The sequence below is a fragment of the Podarcis tiliguerta genome, assembly GCF_965153285.1.
Source record: "Podarcis tiliguerta genome assembly, chromosome: 7".
Lineage (NCBI taxonomy): Eukaryota > Metazoa > Chordata > Lepidosauria > Squamata > Lacertidae > Podarcis > Podarcis tiliguerta.
In genome coordinates, this window is record NC_139540.1 from 83,987,910 (window position 1) to 84,015,103 (window position 27,194).

At 43.2% G+C, this 27,194-nt stretch overlaps 1 protein-coding gene across 1 annotated transcript in view; it reads left to right on the top strand.

The window, feature by feature from the left end:
- Nucleotides 1-2,501: 2,501 nt before the first annotated feature.
- The window catches only part of LOC310681243 (protein diaphanous homolog 1-like), an 80,558-nt gene continuing 55,865 nt past the window's right edge, over nucleotides 2,502-27,194 (top strand). Inside the window, exons 1-4 of the mRNA XM_083448876.1 lie at nucleotides 2,502-2,877; nucleotides 23,850-23,876; nucleotides 26,361-26,519; nucleotides 26,991-27,092. Coding sequence (XP_083305002.1) covers nucleotides 2,719-2,877; nucleotides 23,850-23,876; nucleotides 26,361-26,519; nucleotides 26,991-27,092 — 447 coding nt within the window. The 5' untranslated portion in view covers nucleotides 2,502-2,718. The remainder of the gene's footprint in view (nucleotides 2,878-23,849; nucleotides 23,877-26,360; nucleotides 26,520-26,990; nucleotides 27,093-27,194) is intronic.

Sequence of the window (27,194 nt, forward strand, 5' to 3'; positions counted from 1 at the left end):
CGGAAATGGGAGTCCCAAACCACAGGCTCTCCAACCACAGTTTAGATATTGGTTAGGATCCAAAGCATTCCATGCTTATGGACCAGAGACATTGCAAATGTTTATCTGTGGTTGCAGCCACATGTGCCAGAGGCTGCACCCTGGGTCCCCTGATTCATGGGTGGTTGGTGCTGGAGCTGCTGTGGGAAGAGTGGGTCCAAAATGGCAGCATACCTTTATTTCGAAGTTATTTCTTTTCTAGCTCACCTTTTCATGTGCATGGCAAAATATGGCAACCCTAACAGTACAATACATAGTAAATCATTAAGAAAAATGATAGTCCTCTAAGAACAGATAAAGAATAATGGCCAGTTTATTTTTTTTAAATTAAAACACAGCTATGAAAAAATAAGGTCAACTAAATAGACACAAAAGCCTATCCTATTTCATTTTTTAAGACTTTTAAATAAAGGGTGTTTTTTGGCTTCCTGTGGATGATTATCTTGGACAGATTTTGTAGTGCTGGAGTCTGGGCACCTACTCAGGAGGTCCTCTGAGTTTCCTTCAAACACTTATGAGCTACTGGGGCAGAGAGGAGGGCCTGACCTGAAGATCTCAGCATATGGGCAGGTAACTTATTCTTCAGCAGTTTAGAGCTTTATGGGTCATAACAAGCGCCTTGCATTGTGCATGGATGGACAGCTGCAAAGTCCCAGGCTCTCCAACTAGACCCTGTCAACATCCTGCCTGTAGTATTTAAAGCCATCTAGGTTTAAACCATAGGGGCAGTTTAAGGAAATTGATACATACTTGATGCAACTGTTGGTTTTGTGTGGGGGAGTTTTGGTTTGAAATCTAAACCAGCCTTGGCCCCATGTCTGACCTGCAGTATTATCCTAGACTATTAAGAGGCTTTGTTGCATGTTATCTCTGTCAGCGGACTCAGCCTTTTGTTTCCACAAGCAACACTCCGCTGCAGCTCCTCCAGGCTGTATTGGACTCTACTGGCATTAGAATTTGCACAAGCAGGGCTAGATTTAGGAGTTAAAAACAAAAAGAGCAAGACTCCAGCCCTTTATTGCGGCTGTTTGTTAAGGCATGAACATGCTGCTGCTGCTCTATCTCAGTGCCACTACATTCCCCTCCCCACCCGCTTTATCTATTGAATTTTACAGGTAGCTGCTTCCTCGGCCCCTGGGGATGTTTTAAAATGGGTTTTTCCTCTCGGAACCCGGAAATCTCTTCTGCAATGCCTCGCTTTCCTTTCCTTATCTCTGTGGCTTCGGAAGGGAGAGCAGCGGAAGTTCTGCCTCATTACCAAAAATGTCCTCCTTAGAGATAGAAAGTGTAGAGGCACCATAGGCTTCAAAGAGATACACATTTCGTTTTTGATGCGGGAAATTCTGTTTTTACATTGTGAAGGTGGAAAACTGCATCTATCATAAAATAAGATATACGAAATGCCGAATTTGAGGGCTGGTTTTGGAAATGCTTTAAACGGTGACTGGAAAAACCAAAACCCAATACAATAGCGCAGCTCTGATGGGCAGCATGGGCTCCCAACCCCATTTCTAACTCAGATCTTAGTTTGAGTGGAAAAAAAAAGTTTTATAACATTTTAAAGGGCATGTCTGATAGGGTTGCCATATTTTGAAGAGCAAAAAAAGAGGACAATATGACGGCCATTGATAGCAAATAAATGCATTTTCTCTCAAATTTTACTCCTGAAAAGAGAGCGTGTCCTGGAGAAAGAGGACTCATTGCAAGCCTTCTACATGCGTTGACAGAGTCCCCAGGCTTTATACAACTCGGCAAGGATTTTTGTGGGAACAATTTTGACTTTTGCTGCAACTTGTAGAGTGTCTCGTATATGGGAAATATCTGACTGGAAATAAACTAATCTCAGCCTAACCCCTCCCCCCGCCCAATCTGCAACAACATTAGACAGTAGACAATGTTGTTCAGAGAGAGTGTTAGGAGCTGAAAGAAAGCTTGTTCAAATAAAGTTCTTTGTTTTATGTGCCGGCGGGGGAGTTTGGTTTTTGTTATTGTTATGCTATATATGTGTGTTTTGTGTTTTTGTGTGTGTGCTTACAGTATACTGCGAACCTCCCTGTGATCTTTGGATGAAGGGCGGTATACAAATTTAACAATAATAGTAATATTTTTTTTAAGCCACATTTCCGCCCCCACCCTTGGTACCTTTGCTGCCACTTTCTCTTAAGTCGCAGAGAACGACTGGCAGGCAAGGAGAGAGAGAAAGATAGCGCCGAAAGGATCTTGGAAGTTGTTTCTCCGAGCTCACATGCCCCCTTCTTCCCCATTTTCCTATCTCTGCGCGCTCCTGGTTTTCTACCAACCGCCTTTTCCTCCCGCTGCTGCGGGCGGGGGAGCCGAGGGGGCGTGGCCGCGTCTCACGTGGCGACGTCGCCGCAGCCGCGGTGGGCGGGGCGCCCGTTTCCTGGGAGGCGGGCCGGCGCGCGGAGCAGCCACTGTGACGGAGGGCGGAGCCCGGCTGAGGCGGAGCTCGGCAGGCGCGGCTGCCCGGCCGTTGAGAGGTCCCGTCGGGTGGGCGTCGAGCGCCGTTGCTGTCAGGAGCCGCTCGCCCGCCTCGCTCCGCCGCTCGCCCGCCCGCTCCTTGACTGACTGACTGACTGCGCCGGGAGAGGAGAGCCGAGCTGCCCCCGTCCTGGTCGCGGCGGCGGCGGCGGCGGCGAGGGGCGGACTTCGCGCCCCGCCATGGAGGGCGGCGGCGGCGGCGGCAGCGGCAGCGGGGGACCCTCGCGCGGGACCGGCCGCGAGAGGAAGAAGAGCAAGGTCCCCGCCGACGAGGCCCCCGCGACGGCCGTGCCTGGAGGAGACCCCGGAGGAGGAGGAGGCGGGAAGTCCCGCAAATTCGTGAGTGTCTCCTGAGGGGCCGGGCGGGAGGGAGGGAGGGGGAAGGACCTGCCGGGGCCGCACCTGCCCGCCCGCCCGGCGGCGTTTCGTAGCCCGCGGCCCCCGCCGCCTCGTCCTCTGCCTCGTCCGGGGAAAGGCAGGCAGAAGCGGCCCCGGCCTCCGTCTCCCTCCCCGCGCAGGTGTCCCGCCGGCGGCATCTCCCTCGGGCAGCGGGGGGAGAGGGGTGGCTTTGGCGGCCCCCGGATGCCGGATCCGTCCCTCTCAGCCCGGCCGGAGCTGGCGGTGCCCGGCAGAAGTTCTCCCTTCCTTCCTTCCGCACGTGCAGGGCTCCCTGCCTGACCCCTCGACCCGCTCCCTTTCCTTTGGGTGCGGGCAGGCGTGAGAATTAATTGGAAAACAAGAGTGGTCTACCAAAAAACAGGCGGAATAATGAAGCCGTGGCTTCTTTACCATTACAAAGCCAGGACTGTAAAACACACGGCAAGTTTTGAAGCCAGAATAGAATAGACTGAGACAGATTTTTTCCTAAAAGAAAAAAAAACACCACTTCATGCAGGTTTTTTAAAACATTTGCTTCTAAAGAGGAAGGTCTTCAGCAGGCACCAAAAAGAACACAGTGAAAGGCACCTGACCGACACCAATAAGCAATATTCAGGTGCCATTAGTTTCTCTCTGTGTGTGTAGGGCTTGGATCAGGAAGAGGGCTGCCTTGATTTTGGATGGTGGGGTTGAGCCACGTTTTTCCATATAGAAGAGACTCCAGTTTCTGATCTTTCCCTCTCCAGTTAAAAGGACCTCGGAGGAGGGCAGGAGGCTGTGAAAGACAGCCTTTTTAGGCCCTCAGAGCAGCTGCTAATAGGAGGAAAATGCTGGGTTTTTGCCACTACAGGTGGAATTGAAAATAAATGCCCCTCTCCTCCCCACCCTGTCTCCTCCTCTGCCGGGTGCCAGGTGAGCAGTGGCAGATGCGTGGCTACCTCGCCTCATGGGTGGGCTTGCCCTGTGTCCAGGGCCATTATAACATCTGAACAGATAAGCCAGTGAGATGACAAGAGACAGAAGGTAGAACAAGGAGCAATACTCTTGTAAAAAACCAACAACAGTAGCATGCTTGAAATTTACTTGGGGAATGGAAAGACTTTCACCTAAAAGTGTTCAAGCTCTTTGCTCAGTCATTGGTATCAAGTGAGCAGTCTCATTGCACTGTAGGCAGGATCCTATCATTCTCCCCAGTAGGAGAGATGCTGGGGTTTTTGGTTGGTGTAGCAAGCTAATGTCTGTGGTGTTAGGTATTTTGAACCAGTATTAAGTAGACTCAAGTGACTGAATTTGTGCTTGGTGACTTGAATGTCATGTGGCTCCACATGAGCTACATTTACAGTAAGCTTTGCAACTTTCTGTTTCTCTAGTTTCAGGGCAAATTCTTTGCTTAATAACTGTCTTTTACCTGTTAGAGCCTGGGATGCTTAAGGCCGCAGTGCAGCACACACCTATAGCTTTATTAAATGGGAAGCCTGAAATTTAGGACCCCCTCCAATCTGATGCCAAAGTGCTGTACTTGTTTTGTACTGCAAGTGACATGTTTTATACCACCCCCCAAGCTGAATAATTGATACTCCAACTGGGGGCCACAAGTATCCCCCCCCAACCCAGTATTGTCTGATTCACTCCAAACAAGTGCCACAAGTTCACACCTATCTGTGTGAAAGCCCCATTGAGTACAGTGGGATTTGCTTCTGAGTAAAAGCTGCTCTGTAAATGTGCCAATAGGGAGAGAATTGGAATAGTAGTCTCTAGTCTCTATGAGATCACAAAGCTGTGCAGAAAACATTTGGGGAGGGGGAATTCCGCTGTGTATAAATCCAGTTGGTTTGTCGTGGTAGGTTCTTCAGGACTGCAGAGCAAGAGAAAAGGGTTAAACACACCTCCCTGCACATTGCTGTACTGAACTTGATTTCTTCTCCTCTCCCTTTACAGTTGTGAAAAAGATTCTGGTAACTTGAACTAGCCTCAGTGTAGTTTGGCCCTGAGGCAAAGGTGTACACACATACAAAGGCTTGATTTCAGAAATAGGAGACTTGTAATTCCTTTTTTGCTGAACTAACAGATACACTTTTAAAATTGTATATCGTTGTAGATCATTTTAGTATAACTTTGTGAAAGAATGTCAGAGAAAGCTATCACTCACTGCTTCCTTTGAAGAAGTATGGCTAAACTGATTTTAGCTTCTCATTTGGTCTATTCTTGAAGAGTTTTGTCACTTCCCCTGTGTTTCAGGGGAAAAAAAATCAAGATTTGATAGTGTTTTGTGCATGTACAGACTTGTGTTTGGTTGAAAACATTCTTAGAAGTATAATTTATGCGTTCAGCAGAGCAGTATTTCTTTTACAAAGCAGCAAAAGGTGGGCAGGAATTTGAGTCAAGTGTGAAAAGCTTCACTACCTTTCGGTATGTCCTATACTCCTGAGAGGAGTCTTGGTTCAGAAAGAACTCTTGTTCATTCGTCTTGCTTCTATACCACCCTTCCTCCCATACTGGCTCAGGGTAGTCGGCAGTCCCAATCAAATCAAATCAAATACAATTAATTACAAAAAGGGAGGGAAAATCTTTTAACCTCTAAAAACTTCATAGCAAAAATACTTTATCAACCAAGTAAGTTCTATAATCCAGCGGACAAGAAAATAAGAATCAACATTAACTTGGATACTCCAAATAACCTTCGTCCTGCAAAAGTATGAGCAAACTGATATGTGTTCAGGCTGAAAGGTATGTCAACAAGGAGGACAAACATACTTCCATGGGAAGAGAATTCCACAAATGGAGTGCTGCCACAGAGAAGACCCTGTCTTGCACCATGCGTAATGGGTCGTGCCTGTATATGGTCAGTATTAATGCAGTGCAAAAGCCTCTGATTACTGTGTTGCAACAGGCATGGTTTTAGATATTGTAGTTAGGGAAGTGTTAGGATTGTCGCTTTTTAACCTGTTAACTAGTGATGTGGATATGTAGCTTGTGGATGTAGCTTTGAGAGGTAAACTACCAGTTTCCGGGATTCTTTAAGGGAAGCCTTAAATGAATGGTGTGGATTTGACCTTGGTGCGACTGTTCAGCAGGTGATATTAAGCCCGTTGCTGGAAACTGGCAAGTTGAATTCCCATTTCTTTATAATGATAGAAATAATATTCCTCACTTGCCTAGATTATAAGTAGTTTTATAGCAGAGGTGTCTCAGTTAGGACACAGTTAAGAATTTGATGAAAATATCAAAGTGGAATATAACTATTGACCTGACTATTTATGTTAAAGTTTAAGCTTTTTATAGGTTTTTTAACTGGGGTGTTTAACTTCCTGTGGTGACTTGTCTTGCTGTCTTTTGTGAATGTGCATAGAGAGCAGCCATAAAATGTATGCTAAGGGGCATCTTTTTAATGTGCTTAGGCTCCAGTTTCAAATGTACAAGCATAGTGCAGATAGCTTGACGTATTAAAATTGACAGTCACATGGAAAGATGTCAAGTATTTATTTCCTATGTGTAATGAGACCATTCTGTAAGGAACTGTTTAAGCGCTTTTAGTTGCAGATTGATTTGCATTTGGTCTGTTTTGTCCTATTCTTGGATAATTTAACAAAAGTTTATATCTGAGGGAAAGGAAGTAAAAGTTCACAATTACATCCAGTTTTTCTCTTTCAGTAATATATTTACAAATTAGGAGAACGATGGAAGCAGTAAAATTTAGAGTTTTCATTTCTAAAAACAATGAAACTAAATTATCAGGTTGTGTGTATTAACTTGGGATATTCAAGATAACTCACATTTAAGAAGAGAAAACTTCAGAATGATGCTAATGGATGTGCATTGGAACAGTCCATCAAATTATACTTTATCTCTAGATGCTTTTGAAATCGATTAGATAAAATGTATGCATGTCCCAAATGCCTTTATTGTACTTGTTCCTATTTTTAAGGGCAGAGCAATTGACTAGGTGATCTTTTGAAGGTTGTGTGCTTTGATGCTTGCATTCATCTGAAAATAGACTAAGCTCAGAAGAAGATGAAAGAACTCTCTGGTAATGTGTAGGAGAAAGCTACACAGTGGGGTTGGGGTTTTTTCCATCGTTACAATAATTATTTAAATTTCAATTCTTTCTTAGTTCAGGGTGACCTATGTGGGGCTCTTCCCCATTTACCTTCACTAAAGCCCTGTAAAGTAGGTTAGATGAGGAGAAAACGTCTGGCGTAATGTGGTTTATGGGTCAGTAGTGATTAGAACCCAGACCTTTCCACTTAAAAGCCAACCACCCTATTCACTGCATCACACCTGCCCTCTGTGTGTGTGTGTGTGTGTGTGTGTGTGTGTGTTGGATTTGATTTAAATCACTAGTCAGTAAGACTTGATTTAAATCTTTTTTTCTTTTTTTTTACGAAAAGGCTCATTCTTGCTGGTATAATCTTAATATTTACAACCAGATGAAGGTTTCATTTTTGGAATAATAAATTTTCAGAGTAGTTTTTACAGTTATATCAAAAATTACTGATTTGGTTATACTATTAGAAATACATAGACAGATAATTATGAAAATATTGTGAGGTTTAAGAAGTTAACTGTTTATATTTGGACAATTTTTCTGCTGTACACTGGTACCTCAGGTTAATAACTTAATTCGTTCTGGAGGTCTGTTCTTAACCTGAAACTGTTCTTAATCTGAAGACCACTTTAGCTAATGAGGCCTTGTACCACCGCCGCGTGATTTCTGTTCTTATCCTGAAGCAAAGTTCTTAACCCAAGGTACTATTTCTGGGTTAGCGGAGACTGTAACCTGAAGCGTCTGTAACCAGAAGTGTCTGTAACCCGAGGTACCACTGTACTTTATTGGAAGGAGAAAAATAATCATTTCCTTAATAACAATTTAAACTTTTATTTAACTAAAGCAATAACATTATAGCATATGTATTCATGTTTGTTGACTGGTGTCGTTAAACGATTTAACAAAAAACCCCAACTTAGACTGAGTTTTAGCACACATGAAAAACTTAAAACAAATCCTTATTTCCTGATGAATTAGCGTTTGGACTATAACTTAAATAGAAAACTATCTCTAGAAAGATTTTTCCTCCCAAAGCATTTTATTTTAAAAATCTGATTTAAATAAATAAAATCTGATTTTTTTATTTTTCTTTTAAAAAAATCAGCAATTTTTATCCACCCTGATTTATATGTCCTGTACACCATGAAAATGCCTTATTCGTAGTGCTGTTGGGGGTTAACACAGATAAAGGGGTCAAGTGTAGGAGTTACCACAGACTGACCTGTCTTATCATATTACATCCTTTAACATTTGAAGAGCATCATCTCTTCAGCCTATTATAAACAGACATCAATGGCTGCAGAATACTTGTCGTGATCATCAACAAGTGGAAAAAATGGCACAAGAATCTTTCTGACTCTCTGTGTTGAACTTCTACCACACACACAGTTGAGGACTGAAATAGATAAGACTTCTATTTTAAAAGTGCATATTTCATTACTGGCCACTTCAGTAAAAATGTAAAGCTCTGCAAGCAGAAAAGAGCCTCTCATCCTTGTCAGATGTAAAAAATTTCTTCTGTGAGTTACCCTAGTTGTTGCAAACTGAGTATTAATAATAGTCACAGTAATATTTTCAAAATGCTGACGATATTGTCAACAAAAACAAAGCTTTTGACTGTCTATACATTGGGCCTAAATCACTAGTAGCGTTTGGTGAAATAAATTACAGTGGAACCTCGGAAGTCAAATGCAGTCTGTTTCAGAATGACGTTTGACTTCTGAAACGTTCAAATTCTGAAGCGCAGCTTCCGGTTGGCTGACAGCTAGGCTTTTTGCAGATCAGAAGCCCTGTTGGACATTCAGGTTCCAAGGAACTTTCGAAAACTGGAACACTTACTTCCGGATTGTCAACGTCTGGGAGCCGAAACAATGGGGAACGGAGAGGTTTGAGAACCAAGGTTCCACTGTATTATCTTATCTTTCTGAGATGTTGCCATGCTGTTAAGGGGAAAGGCTTAAATGAAACTTTGTTTAGAATGCACTGGGGCCCTGTTGATAGGTTTTATATTATTGCACTTTGCTAAGTGCTTTAATTCTGTTGGAGCCACTCCTAAGAATGAGAGGAGGAAAAGCCTGTTTATACCTGATGGTTCTGAAAGGAGTGTTTGCTTCTGAGGCCAGAAGGGGTGGTAGTGGACAGACAGGTACATTTGCCCCAGGCCTTGGAGGGCTAAGCTGCTCAGGACCCCCCACCAAGGGCATGCTGCACTTATCCTGTCATGCCAAGAGCAAAACTCCTGTCCCGGGCCTCAGACAAGCTCTGCACAGGCCTGCTAGGAGGTATATGTAGTCCTCATAATTGTCTCCCAAAGATGTCTATCTCCAAGTGACCAGCCCTAACCCAGTTTACATTGCCTTGGTGTATTTGAGAGACTCACTAAGCAGTTCTTGGAGAGTGTTATCTCTGCATTAAAACTGTGTTTGCACGTCAGGTAAGTAAAACTGCACATGATTGGGGCAGCAGTTGCTGTGATCAAACATTCTGGGGCTAATGAGCAACTGGGATTTCTTAAATCTTCATTTTACACAGTTAGTTAATATAGCCACAATGGAAGGATATTCTGCTTTTATTTTAATAGGGTTTTTAGAGTGCCCAACTAGATGATACAAAACAGCTACATTTGTTTATTCACGCATCTGTCTCAATCACATATAAAGTTGGGTGGTGGTGCTTTACACTTCTGATATCTGAGCTGAACTAGGGAGAATAATTTGTGGAGTGATGGAGTGCTTGGGATGGTAAAGGTAAGGTAAAGGTAAAAGCCCCCTGGATGGTTAAGTCCAGTGAAAGGCAACTATGGGGTGTGGCGTTCATCCCACTTTCAGGCTGAAGGAGCCAGCGTTTGTCTGCAGATAGCTTTCTGGGTCATGTGGCCAGCATGACTAAACAGCTTTTGGTGCAACGGGACACAGTGACGGAAGCCAGAGCGTACAGAAATGCCTCTTACCTTCCTTTTGCACCAGTACCTATTTATCTACTTGCACTGGTGTGATTTCGAACTTCTAGATTGGCAGGAGCTGGGGCAGAGCAACGGGAGCTCACCCCGTTGCATGGATTCAAACTGCTGACCTTCCGATTGGCAAGCCCAAGAGGCTCAGTGGTTTAGACCACAGCGCCACCCACGTCCTGCTCGGGATGATAAGGCTGGGATAGGGAGGCTACAGCTGCTTTTTATCCATGTGCCAAAAACCTATGAGTGATACAGGCATGTGAGCAGCAAACTTGGCTTTTTGCTGGTTGATCCTGGGTATGATTGCAAATGAGGTTCCTTCCTCCACACATTTGATCCAGTAATTGCCTACTCCTAATTATTGAGTTGCAGTGTTTGGAAACATGTCTCTTCCTTAGCCCTGCAGCAGCTGTCTCTTCAGATGTGACGAACTGTGGTGGATCTGGAGATGAGAGCTGTCCAGGGATCACTAGCAAGAGAAGCGTTGATGAGGGATGAGCCTTTCCCTTGACACGATAGATCATAGGCAGGCAAAGTAAGGCCCAGGGGGCAGATCTGGCCCAATCGCCTTCTTAATCCGGCCTGCGGACGGTCCTGGAATCAGCATGTTTTTACATGAGTAGAATGTGCCCTTTTATTTAAAATGCATCTCTGGGTTATTTGTGGGGCATAGGAATTTGTTCATTCCTATATACAGTGGCGCCCCGCAAGACGAATGCCTCGCAAGATGGAAAACCCGCTAGACGAAAGGGTTTTCCGTTTTTCAATGCGCTTCGCAGGAAGAATTTCTCTATGGGCTTGCTTCGCAAGACGAAAATGTCTTGCGATTCCTGGGGTTTTTTTTTCGCTCCCCACTCCCTTTTTCTAAGGCACTAAGCTGCTAATAGCCTTTTAGCAGCTAATCCGCTAATCCCTTAAACCTTTAATAGCACCTAATAGCCGCTAAACCGCTAATAGCGCTAATCCGCTAATGGGCTTGCTTCGCAAGACGAAAAAACCGCTAGACGAAGAGACTCGCGGAACGGATTCTTTTTGTCTTGCGATGCACCACTGTGTGTGTGTGTGTGTATATATATATATATGTGTGTGTGTGTGTGTGTGTGTAAAATTCAGTGTGATGCAAGCAAATTTTGATTCTCCAAGTGTGGCTCAGGGAAAAGTCTGAGAGCCCCTGCACTGGATGATTACCTCTTGCTTATTTTCTGTGGTGAGGTGCTGCTCCTTTGTGAGTGTACTGGCAGGTTTAGGTCTCCTTTGAAGGCAGGGGAGATGGAGAGCAGGGAAACCTGTCATCCAGCTAGGAGCTCAGAGCCTGGGCAGTAGCTCCTACAGTTGCGGAGTCCAGCTGGATCAAGCAGGACTGGTGGGCAGGCTGGAGGACAAACTTGGCAGCAACTGCAGTGGCTGCAATTGGCAGGGAGCAGTGAAGTGGAAATGTAGAAAAGCAGCCTAATGGTTCCTTTCAGCAATGAGTTGGCCTGACTGAGGGAGTGTGTGAGGCCTAGAAAGGTTTGGAGGCGTGGAACCTTTCCCCCTCACATACAACACCTGTATTTGGGTGTGGGAGAGGGAGAAGCAGCTGCCCAATCACAGCCATGCTGAATTTGTTTTATATTCTGATTAAAACACATGGAGTTGAGGTGGGTACAGTGGTTTATGCTTGCCCTCCAGACCAGGATTGTGAACCATCTTCAAATTGTGGTTTGCAGTCCTGATCTGGAGAGCACATGCAATTAATTGCCAGTTTTGACAAAATAGCTTGCGGTTTGTACGGAAAGGGGAGCAACTACAGTACAGTGGTACCTCGGGTTAAGAACCTAATTTGTTCTGGAGGTCCGTTCTTAACCTGAAGCTGTTCTTAACCTGAAGCACCACTTTAGCTAATGGGGCCTCCTGCTGCTGCCGTGCCGCCGGAGCACAATTTCTGTTCTCATCCTGAAGCAAAGTTCTTAACCTGGGGTACTATTTCTGGGTTAGCAGAGTCTGTAACCTGAAGCATCTGTAACCTGAAGCGTCTGTAACCCGAGGTACCACTGTAATTGAAGAGGACCATGTGAGAAGGCAGTAGCAGGGGAATTGATGAGCAAAAGGCTTGTTTCCACAGTATGAAATATTTGGGGTTCCAACTGAACCAAGTTAGCATGTATGATAACTACTGGATAGTTCAGTATTGTTTAATTCAGTCTTCAGATTATTATATGCCCTTAATGCTGTGATGTGGTAGGTTTCAAGCATGTTGGATTTTTTCTTTCTTACGGGGGCTGGAAGAAGCTGTAAAGTAGGATTGTTGCTTGTGGTATGTGCTTGTGTCTGGAATCCTTCTGCTGCCATTTTCTAAATAGACGTTACATCTTTTGTCACATTTTTCTGTTATTGGGTCAGGGTGGCGCTGTGGTCTAAACTACTGAGCCTCTTGGGCTTGCCGATTGGAAGGTCGGCAGTTTGAATACCCGTGACAGGGTGAGCTCCCGTTGCTGTGTCCCAGCTCCTGCCAGCCAAGCAGTTTGAAAGCTCACCAGTGCAAATAGATAAAGAGGTACCGCTGTGGTGGTAAGGTAAATGGTGTTTCCGTGCACTTTGGCACTCGTCACAGTGTTCTGTTGCACTAGAAGCGGTTTAGTCATGCTGGCCACATGATCCGGAAAGCTTTCTGTGAACAAACACCAGCTCCCTTGGCCTGAAAGCGAGATGAGCGCTGCAACCCCATAGTGGCATTTGACTGGATTTAACCATCATTAGGTCCTTTACCTATTACCTTTTATCTGTATAGAGAAGATAGTTTGTAAGGCCTGTTAATATTAACAGCTTGATTTTGCACTGCAGCACCTGTGGCTTCTATTTTTGGGGTGGTATTGAATGCTAGTCCTGCTCAGAGTAGACCCATTTATATTAATAGACATGGGCTACTTAGGTTTATTCATTTCAGTGGGTCTACTGTGAGTAGAACCAAATTGAATACAACCCATAATTCTGATGTGTTTTTCCCATTTCCTCTCCTTTTCCTAATAGGCAAAAACTAAGATATGGTCAGGTAACAGCTTTGTGCTCCAATCCTTAACCCTGGATATTTTGTAGTAATTGTTTGGATATAATTTAAGTCATTTTAATTTTTTTAAAAACATCAAGTGGTACAAGTTAATCAAGATAAGCAGAATGGTCACATTCATATAATCCAATCCTCACTTAAGCCAGGTCAGGTTTTACTCTCCCCTTCACACGAACAGCAAAATCAAACAAGGAAGTTGCTCTTAACCAAAGCATCCTGTTATAGGCATAGCAAGAAGTATGGTTAATGGCTTCAAGACAAGCCTGCAATCAGAAGGCAAATTTAAGCCGTTACTAGGTGACTTGATTTCCAGTAAAGTGGATGGAAGGAAGTTCATGAGAGCAAAACTTTCTGCCCCCTGAAAAGTCTTTCCAGGGCACTGGGAGCCCCTCCTGAACAATTGGGATTGAGCAGAGGAAGCTTCTGGGGTGTGGGAGGGCAGTCACTGGAAATCAGACAACATTATCCCAAATGTGATGTATTCCACTCCTTTCCTAGCAGATCCCTGAACACCATCCTACATTGTTCTGGAGGGCCCTTTGGCAGCCAATGCATTTTGAAGATCTGATAAACAAATAAGCATTGCGTATATTTCCAGTTTCCCCAAAACACCTTTTTAAAGGTGGTTGTTCCAACAGCTTTGACACTTCTGGAAATGTTACATATAAGACCGTGATATGAGAGAGGCTTTCTTGATTCATTTGATTCCAAGTATCAGGAGAGGTATGGTCTGGTGGTGGCACAAGGAATAGTCTGCTTGGCATCAAAGGGGCTTCTGATTTGAACCTCACACATCTGACATCTGTAGTAGACTATAAAGTTTGCCATCTCTGTCAGTTTAAATTATAGCCAAGTAGCAAAATTGCTCCAAAAGCATCTCTGATCATTATTTAAATGTTTTAGACTTAATAGAAAAACTGGTAGAATGAGATATCAATACAGTTATACCTATTGTTATGTTTGCTTCATGATACGTTTTTTCAGGTTGTGTCACGTGGCAACCCGGAAGTACCAGAAAGGGTTACTTCCGAGTTTTGCCACTCTCGCATGCGCAGACGCGCAAAATGACGTCATGTGCATGTGCAGAAGCGGTGAATCGCGACCTGCGGGTGCGCAGACGCGGGTGGCGTTCCTTTCAGGTTGAGAACGGGGCTCCGGAATGGATCCTGTTCGCAACCAGAGGTACCACTGTAATTTCATTGAGAAATGTTTCATTGATGGCTTGGGAGACTTCTCTATCTATCTAACTGCTTCTGTCAGTTTTATTGGAAACATTTAACTAGGTCCCTTCTGGTATGCACTCCCCCCCCCCCAATTTAAAAGGCCACGGATTGTTTAATTAGCCGAAGGCCTGGGAGAAGAAGAGTGTTTTTGTCTGGTGCCTAAAGGTGCCAGGCAAGCCTCCTTGAGGAGAGTATTCCACACTTAAACATTTCTTAAATAAACCAGCCACATATATATTTTTATGTTTTTAATTTAGTAAAGTATATATTACAACTATTGCAGCCCCCGCTCACAGATGACTGAGATGTTGTCAGAAATGTTACATGGTTAATCCAGAGTGTAACAACAACAACTAAATGGGAGCAGTTTCTTAATAACATTTACACATTCATTCAGCCCTTTTAAGTTTTCAAAGTGCTTCTCATGGATTATCATCTAGCTGCAATTTTTACAATAACGGCGTGCCCTAAGTTCATATTATCTCCCATATGCCATATGGAGAGGCTGGGAGAGAATAATTTGCCAAAAGCTACTTAGTGAGTTCATGGCAAAGGCAAGATTTGATTTTTATCCACAATGGTGCACCAGCTCCTACAATGATCTACACATTACCCACAAGAAATCAGCATCCTATTTACTGTATAGTGATACCTCCGGTTGCAGACGGGATCCACTCCGGAGGTCCAGTCGGATCCTGAGGTTTCCGCAACCTGAGGACCGCTTCTGCGCATGTGCGCACGGCGAAACCCGGTCAGATACATCCGGGTTTGCCGCTTTCGCATCCTGAAGTTTACGTAACCAGAGGTACTACTGTATTTTTTCATGGAGTTTCAGTTTAAAAATAAAAATAATAAACTGGCTTGTTTTAAACCAAACCACTGTGCACATGGAACGACTTCTGTGGTGCAATGGAACATTCCTTCCTCCCCCAGAGGAACACCCAGATCAGGTTTAGGGAAGTGGGGGCTGCACAGCAAACCATGTTTCATTGTGCCTGCAGAAGCCACCCCATGCACACAGTGATTTAACTGGATGCAACCCATTGTTCAGTTAGTAATACACATAGATATGATGATGATGATGACTTTGCTTGTTTCAACTTGTATATATTATGCATTTAGTATATTACTAATTGAAATGACTAAAGCACTGCACACAAGGAATGACATTTTCTAGGGAAACCTGCCTAAACGTTTTTGGGGTGACTTTCCCTAGTATGCCCGCGTGCATATATTATGTAAGAACATAGTCCTTTAGTGTGCAAAAAATTGCATATTAAGTTTTCAGCACCTTCACTTTTTATTTTTTTTAAAACACTATAAGGAAGTATATGTGGTTGTGTTGTCACATCCCTAAAAATATTTTCATTACATCAAGTATGAGTTTTTCCCCTCATCAAATTATTTTAGTTCAAATATTTTTGGCTATTGAGAAAGTTTTCTTGGCTATTATAAAAGCTTTCCTTTTAATTTAAAAGAAGTATTACAGGTGTCTGCTGAAAAGCTCATAAAACCAATATTCAAGTGTAGTAATAGGATAGCACTTGCTACTTCTTTTGTCTGGATTACTAAACAAGCAGCACTCTTAGGACCAAACACCTAGCCTTCCAAGCAATATCTGTACAACATAGCCTTTGTACAGCACAGCCATTGACTCCTCTTGTTTGTCGCTTGCCCCAGATTCTTCCAAACCCAGTGAAATAAATGCTTGAAAACATGCATGCACCCATATAATTAACATGTGAAACGACTGAGGTTTTGAATGATGTATTAACATTATAGATTCATCCTGGATATGTTGTATGAATCCATTTGTTGTATGAAGATCAGAACTGATTTCTGATATAACACTTTCTTAGAAGATTCCCAGTAAATATGAAACAGCTTCACTCCAATATTCCATAATATATAACAGATGTTTTTCATTGTTGTGTAAACCAAATATATTATTTAAACATAATGATATGCAAACCTTTCCTTAAGGTTTATTTTATGGTGTCAAATTAGGTACAGTTTGCCAAAACCAACTCCATATGCTATTTGATACAAACCTTACGAAATCTCTTTCCTGTTCTTCTTGATAAATCCTAGGTTTTTATCTAGATATTTCCTTAAAACGTGCCCAACAGCGCTTTTGAGATGTTAAAATCAACCATCAAGAATCTGTTTTGTCTTGTAGCAGACCAGGCATTCTTAATAGTGTATCTATTTCAAGTTCATTATGCCATATGCTAATTTTTATCATGCACCTTCCCTGTCTCAGGACCCTGGACCTAGATGTACATAATGCAGCAGGTGTTTGTGACTCTGTGTGTGTGTGTGTAAGAGAGAGAGAGAGAGAGATTGAATTGCTGTATAGGTGCACACCCATTGCCTTTGCCTTGGCGGCATTCAGGAGTCACTGTTCAAATACCTCCTCCTCCCTAGGGAGTTTTAAAGTGGAACTCTCTGTACAGTTTCTGAAAAGTCTGGCATGTGGAGATTCATGGCCTTCAGCTTTCTCTTCCTTTCTGCAGAGTGAATGCTCCTCATTGGGTCTCCTGTGAGAGAGAGACTACTCCTAGGTGTTGAAGGACAGCTTTCCAAATATAGCTTTCTCAAGCCACATGGGAGAGGCTTGCGAAAGTTTACTTTGAATTAAATATTTCATCCTTATATTTATGTGATGTGCTTTGCACCCAGCAGGGGTCCTGAGAAGTTGGAGCAGAATGCTATTCTGATGTGTAGATGTTTTATCTTGACTATGTAGTACATTGCCCTGAGCTCCACTTATATAATAAAAATTTAAGAATGTCATCATGCTGCATTTGCTGGACCACACACAGGTGCTGCTGCATACTATAGCATGATAGGCAGCCTAGGTGAGCTGTGGACAGGCTGCAACAGCCCCCCAGTTTCACTGGATCTTCAGCCTTCCAGGTCTGGGACCCCTGCGATTCAGATCCCGAGGCTGCCATGCATTACTACTGGTCATCTTCCTCCTCTCCATTCACCTTGGGGACCTGCTGCTTCTGCTGCCACTACCTGGCCTCCAGCAGGAGGGGGAGCTTGGGAACAAGGAAGCTAGTCACAAGTGGTGGCCAGTTGGCCTTGTAATTTTTTTCATGCAGCCACCAATTCCCAGGCTGGCTTCCTACAGCTTCTGACTGCTTTCCTCTTTCCCATGCTCCTCATTCTGCCGGATCATCGTAATGGTGGACTGGTGAGGGCATGAGAAGCTCTAAGCCTTTTATGATCCTCCCTGCCCTCCTCCCTTGTACCGCCAACATGAGGGAGAGGCAAAGAAGAAGCAGGATTGGTAAAGACTATGAGGAGCTCCTGGCGTGCTCTGGTCCATGGGGTCACGAAGAGTCGGACACGACTGAACGACTAAACAACAACAACAACATGAGGAGCTCCCAAGGGGAGCAAGGGTGGCTGCATCTAGTATATAATATATTTCATGTTCTTATTGCAATCTTAGGTTTGGTAAAAGAATTTTACATAGTATTCCTTTTCTGCCCCCCCCCCCATTCCATGGGTGTTTCTCCCACTCCTGCTTCTTTCTTTAAAGAAGAAAGCTAGAAGTTTGATAAGAAAACAACTACTGTACACTCTGTGGCTATATGTTCTTGCCCTCGGTGGCTTTATGTTCTTGCCCTCTCTGCCAGTGCAGAGAGAAGCAGCCCTTCTCCGAGTGGAGAATTTGGCAGGTTGCATCTAAGAAGCACTTCAGTTCCACTTGAAAGTCAACAGGGTAGCTTAAGAGTTTCTTTTGCAATAATAATGATACCGCTGCAAGGTCACTGGAGCTTGTTTTTCCTTCCATGTGTTAATTTAGAGGTAGCCAATGTGGTGTCCTCCAGATGTTAGACAGCAGCTCACCTACTCCCTGACCATTTGCCCTGTTGACTGGGTCTGATTGGTGTTGGAATCCAGCAGCATCTAGGCATCCCATTGATTATCCCTGCATTAAGTAACCTGTAGGTAATTTCCCCCTTGCACCTTTTGACTTCTTGGCAAAGATCTAGCTGAGGATCTAGTTTATTTGTGAGAGGACTCATTTTAATCAATTGTCATTGGATTGTCTTCATTTTCTTTATCTCCTGTAAATTCATGGCAGGGACCATTTCTTCTGTGCAACTGTTTGAAAAAGGCTTTGCCTCTTCCTGAGTATTTGCTTCATCACTGCAGCTTGTTCCGTTAGTTGTCAGCTCAAGGGTGGGTAGCTTGTTTCCTGTGCTTCAAACCACAAGAGGCTCTGTCTGTGCCTTACTCAGATATGTAGTCCTTAGGCAAGGGAGGCTGAGTTGCTCCACTCCTGCCAGATACGCTTGCCAGAAGGCTGCCTCACGCTGATCTCCTTCTCTTAAGTTGGGTGATTTTAAAAAACGGAGCACTCCAGTCAGCAGTGCCTTTGGATGTAGAGGTTCAGGGTCAACTTAAGCTCTCCCCACCTCCCTTTGCCTGCCAGTACCTCCTTCAGAAAGAGTTGTGGTTGAGAAGGTAAACTGCTCTAGGCAGAGGTTAATTCCTCAGTTTCCACAAACTCATAGGAAGCAGAACACCCGGATTTGCAAATACGTTGGTTTAAAACCAGATCTCCAAAATGGCTATTTAGGATCAGCATATAAGGTCACAAAAGTGAGCCAAGCAGATTGTAAACAGCACAGCATTTTCCCCCTGTAGCAAATGGGAGTTGTTATCAAAAAACGGGTTGTGAGTGTGTCTAGAAAAAGGAATTAGCAGTCCTCTGATCTCAAGGATACACAAGAAATAACCTGAAAGGAGATGGCGAACACATTTCAAGAATAATTCCTCGAACTGTTTTGGGTTTTGTGCTTGTTTACTTCCTCTTTACTTAAATGAGGATGGAATAAGTATTAAGGTTTTTTTAAAAAAGTGCTTAAGGCAAAATGTAAATGTAGCTATTATCACTTCAGATAGTTGAATCACATAGCATCAACATTGTCAAACGAATTAGCTTGCTGAAAAATAAAATAAAAATGCACTATGCTTATACCTTCATTAGGCAGGACCAATGAAAATGTTGCAAACCACGAGGAGGCCTTCTAGTTCTCAAGACCTCTTACTCAGGCTGGATCTTAAGCAGAATTGGGGGGGGGGGGAGAGAGGAAAAAGCTGGTCATGATCTTGTTGCCCCTGAAGCCTGTGGTTTGTAACAGTATTAAAGTGGAATGCAGGATGAGTTATGCAGATATAATTGGATTAGCCTCATTAGGTACAAGACAGACTGCAGGATTCACCCAGGGTGACTGGGACAAAGGCAAAATAATGGTGGTTCTCCCATTTTTGAAAATATAATATCTAGTTGTTACTGGGTTCTGTCTTCATCCCTAATTGAAGCACAAAGATCCCTTGTGAAGCAGAGGAACAGCATTGTATTTGTACTAGCAAAATTGGAGATTCATTTTGGTGGAGCACTATCACAGATTTAAATATCTGTGTTCAGCACTTTACTTTGGATCTATACATATAAAAATGTTAAAGGTTTTGAACCTTGGGGATATATTTTATAAGCATTAAAATGTGAGGTCAAGTACCAAGAGGTCAAATGGGTTTGGTCATGGCTAGACAAGTGCTAATCCACAAGTGAGATTAAAATATACCTTTCCTTTGGAAACAAATGTAGGATTTTTGGGATTGTTCTGTCTTTACTTGAGTGCAGATACATGGGATCTGCAACAAAATGTTCAAGTGTACTCTCATGTCCTTACAGGAGCGCTGCTGTTCAGGGGCTTGCCAGCCTGCCATCTAACTTGCAAATTCCACCGAGCATACTGATTCCTCCCATTTGTTTCTCAGTGGCTTCATTCTGGCTCTGAGTAAAATTGAGTTGAATACCACCCATATTAATTAGCAAAACATCTTTGTGTAAACAAATGATAAATTATCTTTTTTTCTATTCTCCCTCATAAAAAGTTCAGAATTCTAGTAAAAGTTGATGCTGCCTATTTTGTGTCCAATCAAGCTGCTGTTTATGGCACAGCTGCAGGTGGCTAGAAGATAAGTTGGCAACTCTTCCATCTCTGTCCCCAACTCCACTTTCTTTCTGTGAAACTCCAAATTGTTCTCACACCAACCACATCACCAAATTAGTTGGATATGGAATGAAGAAATTAGTGGGACCTGTTTCCCCTTTAAACCACACCTGTCTTTTAAGCTGCTGGACTAATGCCAGGTGGGTGGTTTGCAGATTAACTTGCTGGTTGCTTCTCTGATTTGGCAGGTGCCAAGATTCTTCAGCCACTTCTCCATGTAGGCAGTCTTCAGTGCTTTCCACCCAGGGATGTCCTCTGTTTTCTCCTAGCAGAATGTCTCTTCCAGCAAATGTAATGCATAATGAAACACAACACCATGGCATTTGTAACTGTGTTCTCCTTTAGACCCAGCAGAGTGTGCAGCATTAATCAGGTTCCTATTGCACGTATTGTACATGCATGCATGCGTACATATTCTCCACCCACCCACACCTCAGAATAAAACTTCTGCTAAATTGGAATGTAGTCCAAAGAAGCTGAAGGAACAAACGTATGCTAGCCTTTAAAATGCCACAAGAGTATAAGCTTTGCAAAGTGCTCTCTCACTGAAAAGTACTGAGCTTGGCTCTATTCACTTTTAAAAGTTGCTGAGGAGCTCAGAGACTCAGCTGTATTCTAGAGCAAGTTTAAAATTCCTTTGCTTGGGGTGCCTGCCCTTGAACCTTCCATTTGCTCACCCTCCTTCCTTCAGTAGGATCCCCCCCTCCCTGCTTGCAGCTTAGGTTTTAAGCTCGCCTGTGTTAATGTGGGCACACCCACACAGACGCTCACAGTTTCTGTGTCACAGGTCTAGTCAGCAAGTTCCCTTTGGCAGAAAGGACAGCACTCTCTCTTGCCTTGGGAGGAGACTTTGGCCAGGTTGCTGTAGAGACAAGTAAACAGCATTTCTTCATCACTGAGACGCAGTTCCTTAAAATGAGACCAACGCCCTGCCTAAATATTCTGCCGGAAACCTCTTTTTGCCAGTGAGGAAGTGGTGGAAAGTGTATTATTCTAATTAATTAGGAAGTTGGACAGAGGTATTTTATTTGTTCTCTACTCAGACTTTTCAAGAAACATGCTAAGAGCACAAAATAGTGACTCAGTATTTGGGAACCTAAGGAAAGGAGAAGAGGGACTGAAAGCAAAGCTCTTGCAGTGTTCAAAACCCCTCAAGCGCCAGGGATCCCTCAACGTTTTGCAACTGGCACTGGTCAAATTGCAATCATGTGGAGATCTCTACATGTCAGGTTGGTGACTGACAATCTCCATCTTGTTGGCCCCCTCCATTGAGCTGCCCCCCATCAAGTAAATAAATAGAAATACTTAACTAACTGACCAATTGCATCAAAGATCTCGGTTCTGCCCTGCCCCTGCCCCCACATAAAGCCTGTTCCCCTAAAATAAATCCTGGCTGTGCCCATGGCTTCCTCCAGCTTTCTTAAGCAGGTAAGCAGAGGTTTCTGACCAAGATGCCATCTGCCTTCTAGAAGATGATTTCCATTGTAATGATTTCCAGAGGTGTAACTGTGATAAGTCGGTTGTGGCACCGTACATGTATTAAACTTAACTAAAGTTTAATGAAGGGACAGGGGTGGCGCTGTGATCTAAACCACTGAGCCTAGGGCTTGCCAATCAGAAGGCCGGCAGTATCCCTCAGCCAGTAAAGCGAGATGAGTGCCGCGACCCCAGAGTCGTTCGCAACTGGGCCTAATTGTCAGAGGTCCCTTTACCTTTAAAGTTTAATGCCAGAAATATTTGGTTAGTCTTTAAGGTTTCACAAGACTTTTTTTGTTTTTTGTTTTCCTGGAAGATAGTTCTAAAAGGAGTGAATCCTTTGATTTTTGATGAGAGAACTTTGATCTAGGTTGTCAAAATCTGAGACAGGGTTTGGTCATGTTCTGCCCAATGTGAGGTGAGAGAATAGAAGTGAGTAGTTACTAGTTAAGGTAGAAACATGAACGTGGAATTGATTTTAACAACACATAATGGAACAATGGACCTAATTAATAAACATTAGGTTGGCGGGCTTGGTTATATTAATTAGAAGGAACAGAGCTTCCTTGTCATTGGTCTAGTGGAGCAGCCTTGTGGTTAGCCCTATGTCTGGGAGGAATCACAATTCATTGTATGCAAATGTTTGGCCAGGTCATTTAATCAAACTGCGCTCTGTGTGTGTGTGTGTGTGTGTGTGTGTGTGTGTGTTACTCATCAGAAGACTATAGTAAACTCAAAAGATATTGATGATGCCTTTAGGAAACAGCAATATCATAGGATACACCTGTCCTGAGGCCTTTGAATTACTAGGAATAAATTTCAAAATAAAATATCTGTCAAACTACGAGCACTTTATAAACATGGGTTCATAATTTATTCGGATGCTGGGTGTTTGACAGCTAGTGCCCCAAGTGGTGATATGGGGAAATTGCTAAATTTCATATTTTGGGCAGTTTCCACTACCCCCAGACATATTTTGAATTAAAATTATTATTATTAATTTCTATACTGTATAGGGTAAGTGCTAAGTCTATTTTGGCCCTTATGCTGCAGATTTTATATGTATGTTCGCTGTTTCTAAAACATTGGGCAATCAAATGGACAGTGGAGTCAAATATGCCCAGGTGCTGTGTGTTGCAAAACTATTTTAGTTACTTAAAAATGCTGTTTTTATTGATGTTGTTTTAAGCTGCCTTGAGGGCCTTTAACTGAGGTAGAAAGGCATTTTAAAGACATAAAAATTTCAGGAAACAGGTAAAACTGTGATCCTAAAGTGGAACTTGCTGTTAGCAGAGCAAATTCTTTCCAAATGATTTCTTCTATGCTTTCTACAGAAAACTGATTGTTCTCATATTTAAAAAGCTGCGTGTGGTTCAGGACACTTTGATACCTGTATCTGCAGCCAAGTTAGTCCCATTCCTATAAAAATAGAATTCTAGCCTTGAAGCGTCTATATGTGCCGTGATTCTAGGAGGGGGCCTTTTCTTGGGAGGTATCCTGACTTTGGAAAGCCCTCCCTAAGAAGGCTTGCCTATTTGCCCAGGCATTGGTGAATTGTGTATGATTTTTGGAATCATGTTCTGTTCTGGGTGGGTTTTTTTTTTATTACTCTTTGACTTTGTTTTGTGGTCTTTTGGTACGCTTTTTGTGTTTATACGTTGTGTGAATTCAATTTTATTCACACTTTTGTATACTCCCCTGGTACCTTTTGATGAATGGCGGTTAAGACGTACTATAAATAAATAAATAAGGCAGTATAGGAGACCATTGACACTTTTTGGTAGTATACTTTCTCATGAACTTGCCATAAAATTCCAAACCCGTTGCAGTCTCCCCTTTAGATTGTATGCTGGTCTAAGGTGCTTTTAGAATTGAGTGCAAGTGATTGCTTGGGCCTTGACTGAAAAAGATGTATTGATATGTGGATGTAGCATTTGTAAATGCTGAACTGTGTTCTGGTTGGTTAGGAAGATGATATGCAAATTTGTACAATTTACTTTATGTCTGTTTATTTATTTTTATTGAAAGGTATTTATATATCCCTTAATATTTAAAAAATCTCTAGACAGTTCCTTTTGTTTCTGCTCTTGGATATTTCTTGTGTCAGTGATTTGGATATCTCCCTTTTCCTCCTTTTCTTGAATCACAGAATTTGAAGCGGGTGATGGCAGATGAGGTAAGGATGATTTCCCCCCCTTTTGTATTATGTTTGCTGCTAAAATGGGTTCCGTGTGCCATTTTCTGTACATTTTTGTTGCCACTTTCCTGATTGTTCTGTGCCTGCTGGAATGCCATCTATATGCTGCCTTGCATGAAGTGCCTTCTTTAACTAGCCTACTTCCATGCTTATGTTTCTCTCTTGCTGGCCTTTTTACAAGGAATGTGTGTGTGTGGCTATGGCCTGTTTGCAAAGGCTGATGCTTGTCTGCAGATCATTGTGTGCTGCTGCATTTATCTTCTCTTCATCACATTGTCTTGTCTTCTCCTTGTTGCATTTCAAGTGATTTGGGAAAGGTAGAGAGGGCACGTACCGTATATACTTGAGTATAAGCCAACCCGAATATAAGCCGAGGCATCTGATTTTAGCACAAAAAACTGGGGAAACTTATTGACTCGAGTATAAGCCAGTTCACCACACCACAAACCTGGTGGTGGCGGCAGCAGTGGTGGAAGAAGATCAAGCAGCCCAAAAGGCTGCTTTCGGGCTGCTCGTTCCTCCTCCTCCGCCCCTGGTAGCGGAAAAGGTGGAGGAGGAAGGAGCAGCCCGAAAGGGTTCCTTTCGGGCCGCTTGTCCCTCTGCCGCTTGCAAGAGCGGACATAGGAGTCGCAGTTGGGAGAGGCACAGCACAGCACCTCTCCCTATCGTGGCTCCTGTGTCTGCCCTTGCGAGAGGCGGGTGGTGGCGGCAGGACCAGTGGCAAGAAAGTGCTCCTTTAGGGCCACTCGTTCCTCCTCCTCCTCCGCCCGCCTCGATTATAAGCCGAGGAGGGCTTTTTCAGCATAAAAAATGTGCTGAAAAAGTCGGCTTATACGCAAGTATATATGGTATACGAAAGTTACATCTAAATCCAGTTGATGGATTCAAATACCGTATTTTTCGCTCTATAAGACGCACCAGACCACAAGACGCACCTAGTTTTTGGAGGAGGAAAACAAGAAAAAAATATTCTGAATCTCAGAAGCCAGAACAGCAAGAGGGATCGCTGCACAGTGAAAGCAGCAATCCCTCTTGCTGTTCTGGCTTCTGGGATAGCCGCGCAGCCTGCATTCGCTCCATAAGACGCACACACATTTCTCCTTACTTTTTAGGATGTAAAAAGTGAGTCTTATAGAGCAAAAAACGGTAGTTTCCTGGTAGCTCTTGGAGGTTTTCCTGCTGACAGGACCGGCAAACATTTCAAACTCTGGTTGATCTCTGGAATGGTGAGATGACCTAAACAGTTCACATGATAGCTCCAAGGCACCCTCTCCTGCTCAGTAGAGCCCATACAGAACTGAGAGCAATGAAATTGGTGGGATGGCGGCTAGAGCAGCATTTGAAGAAGCCTCACAACAAATTTGACAGAATGCAGGCTAAAATGTTGCGTGGTGGTAATAGACTATCACCATGTCTCCACTTTTCCATTCTCAGGCAAGGCATCTGCCATGATGGCCCAGCTCAAGTTTTTCCTGGGGAGAATGAATTATCTGGTTCCCTTTTCAGCTTGCTAGAGTGATATGGGCTTCGTGGGGGTGTTGTATTTAGATGCCTCAGTTCATTTCTGGAGTGCACCTCCAAAGATTGCTGCTCTGCCCCCTGGTTTTTGCAGTATTGGGAGGCCCACATATCTTCATATCATGTGAAACTGCTGGATGAGACCATCCAGAGATCTGGTCTGAAGTGTTACTAGTACACTGATGATACCCAGCATGCCTTGTGTTGCCATCATGGTTTTTGGGTTGTTTTGATTTTTGCAATGTTTGCTGCTTTGATTTTTCTTGTAAATAGGTGGCAGGATATAATTTAAAATAATAAATAAGGTAGAAGAGTGAAGGAACCTGTCTTAATTTGCCCACCCTAAACTAATATGCAAACTGAAACAGCTATCCTTTAAAATGAACATTTTTCAAAGTTTGTGATGCAGTTTTCCAATGGGGAGAATTGCATACAAAAATGCGTTAAAGTAGTGAAAAAATGTTCAGAGCTATTTTAGGGGAAATTGCTTGCAGAAATGTTACATTTGGCAAATTTGTATAAAATGTGCATAATAGAATTATGAATGAAAATGTATATGAATTCTCAAGTGGGTTTTTTTTCTCTTTTAAAGCAAAGTGATAGGGCTAGGGGGTGAACTGAATTTAAGACTGGAAGAGGAAGAAACTGAGAGAAACTGACAAATTCATTCCTAACTGGAATATTCATCTTTTGCTACATTGAGAGCTATTTTGCAAATGTTTACTACATGAGTGTCACAAGCTTAGCTTTCAAATCCACTGAGGAATCCACTGAGGAATCTGGTTGTATGATGTATGATAACTGAAGACCATTTTTATTTTAAAAAATCAGAAATGTACAAGAAGTCTCATCCATAATTAACTTCAAGGAAATAATACAAGATGTAAAATGTATTACAAATAAGACAGAAAGACAGTTATGCTAATTTCCAATTTTCTTAATCAGCTTGAAAGATTTACCAGCATGAGGATAAAGAAGGAGAAGGAAAAGCCCAGCGCGGCTCATAGGAATTCTGCTGCTTCCTATCCGGATACTTCTGGCTCAAGTCAGTTGCTGCAGGACATTTCAGACAAGGATGTGCTGGCCCTCTTTGAGCAGATGCTGGTAAGTTCTTAAAGGTTAAGTATTGGGTGGTGGTTCGAGATCAGTCCTCATCTTTCCAAGGCCCAAAGACACACCGTCATGCATTCACAAAAGGGAAGCAGGGGTTCAGGACCTATGGGAAGCTGAGCTATGAAACAGGGGAAGCCAAACGGACTAGAACAGAACTTCCAGGCTGTACTAATGACAATGGCAAGGCAAAAAGGCTACTTTGCTCATACAGTAGGTGATAGACTGAGAGCTTCTTGGTGGTCCCTTAACTTCCTCCCCCACCTGCGCTATGTGAAGTTTGCATGATCTCTGGGATCCCCACCCCACCCCTCCCATAACCCCCTGAAGCCAAAATTCATTTGGGAGAAGAGAAACTGTGTCACCTGGGGAGGAAGGTCAAGGATCATTCCCTCTTAAAATTTTGACATGAGAAGAGAGCCTTCTGCGAATGAAAGGACACTTTCCTCTTGCTTTCTTCAATAGGTGGATATGAATCTAAATGCGGAAAAGCAGCAACCTCTACGGGAGAAGGACATTGGCATCAAGAGAGAGATGGTCTCCCAGTACCTGCACACTTCCAAAGCTGTGAGTTCTTGTCTTGGGAAAGCTGAGACGGAGTGGTCAAAATAAGGGAACACTTTGAGGGGTCACTTTCCAACTCCACAGATCTATGAGTCTATGAGGGCG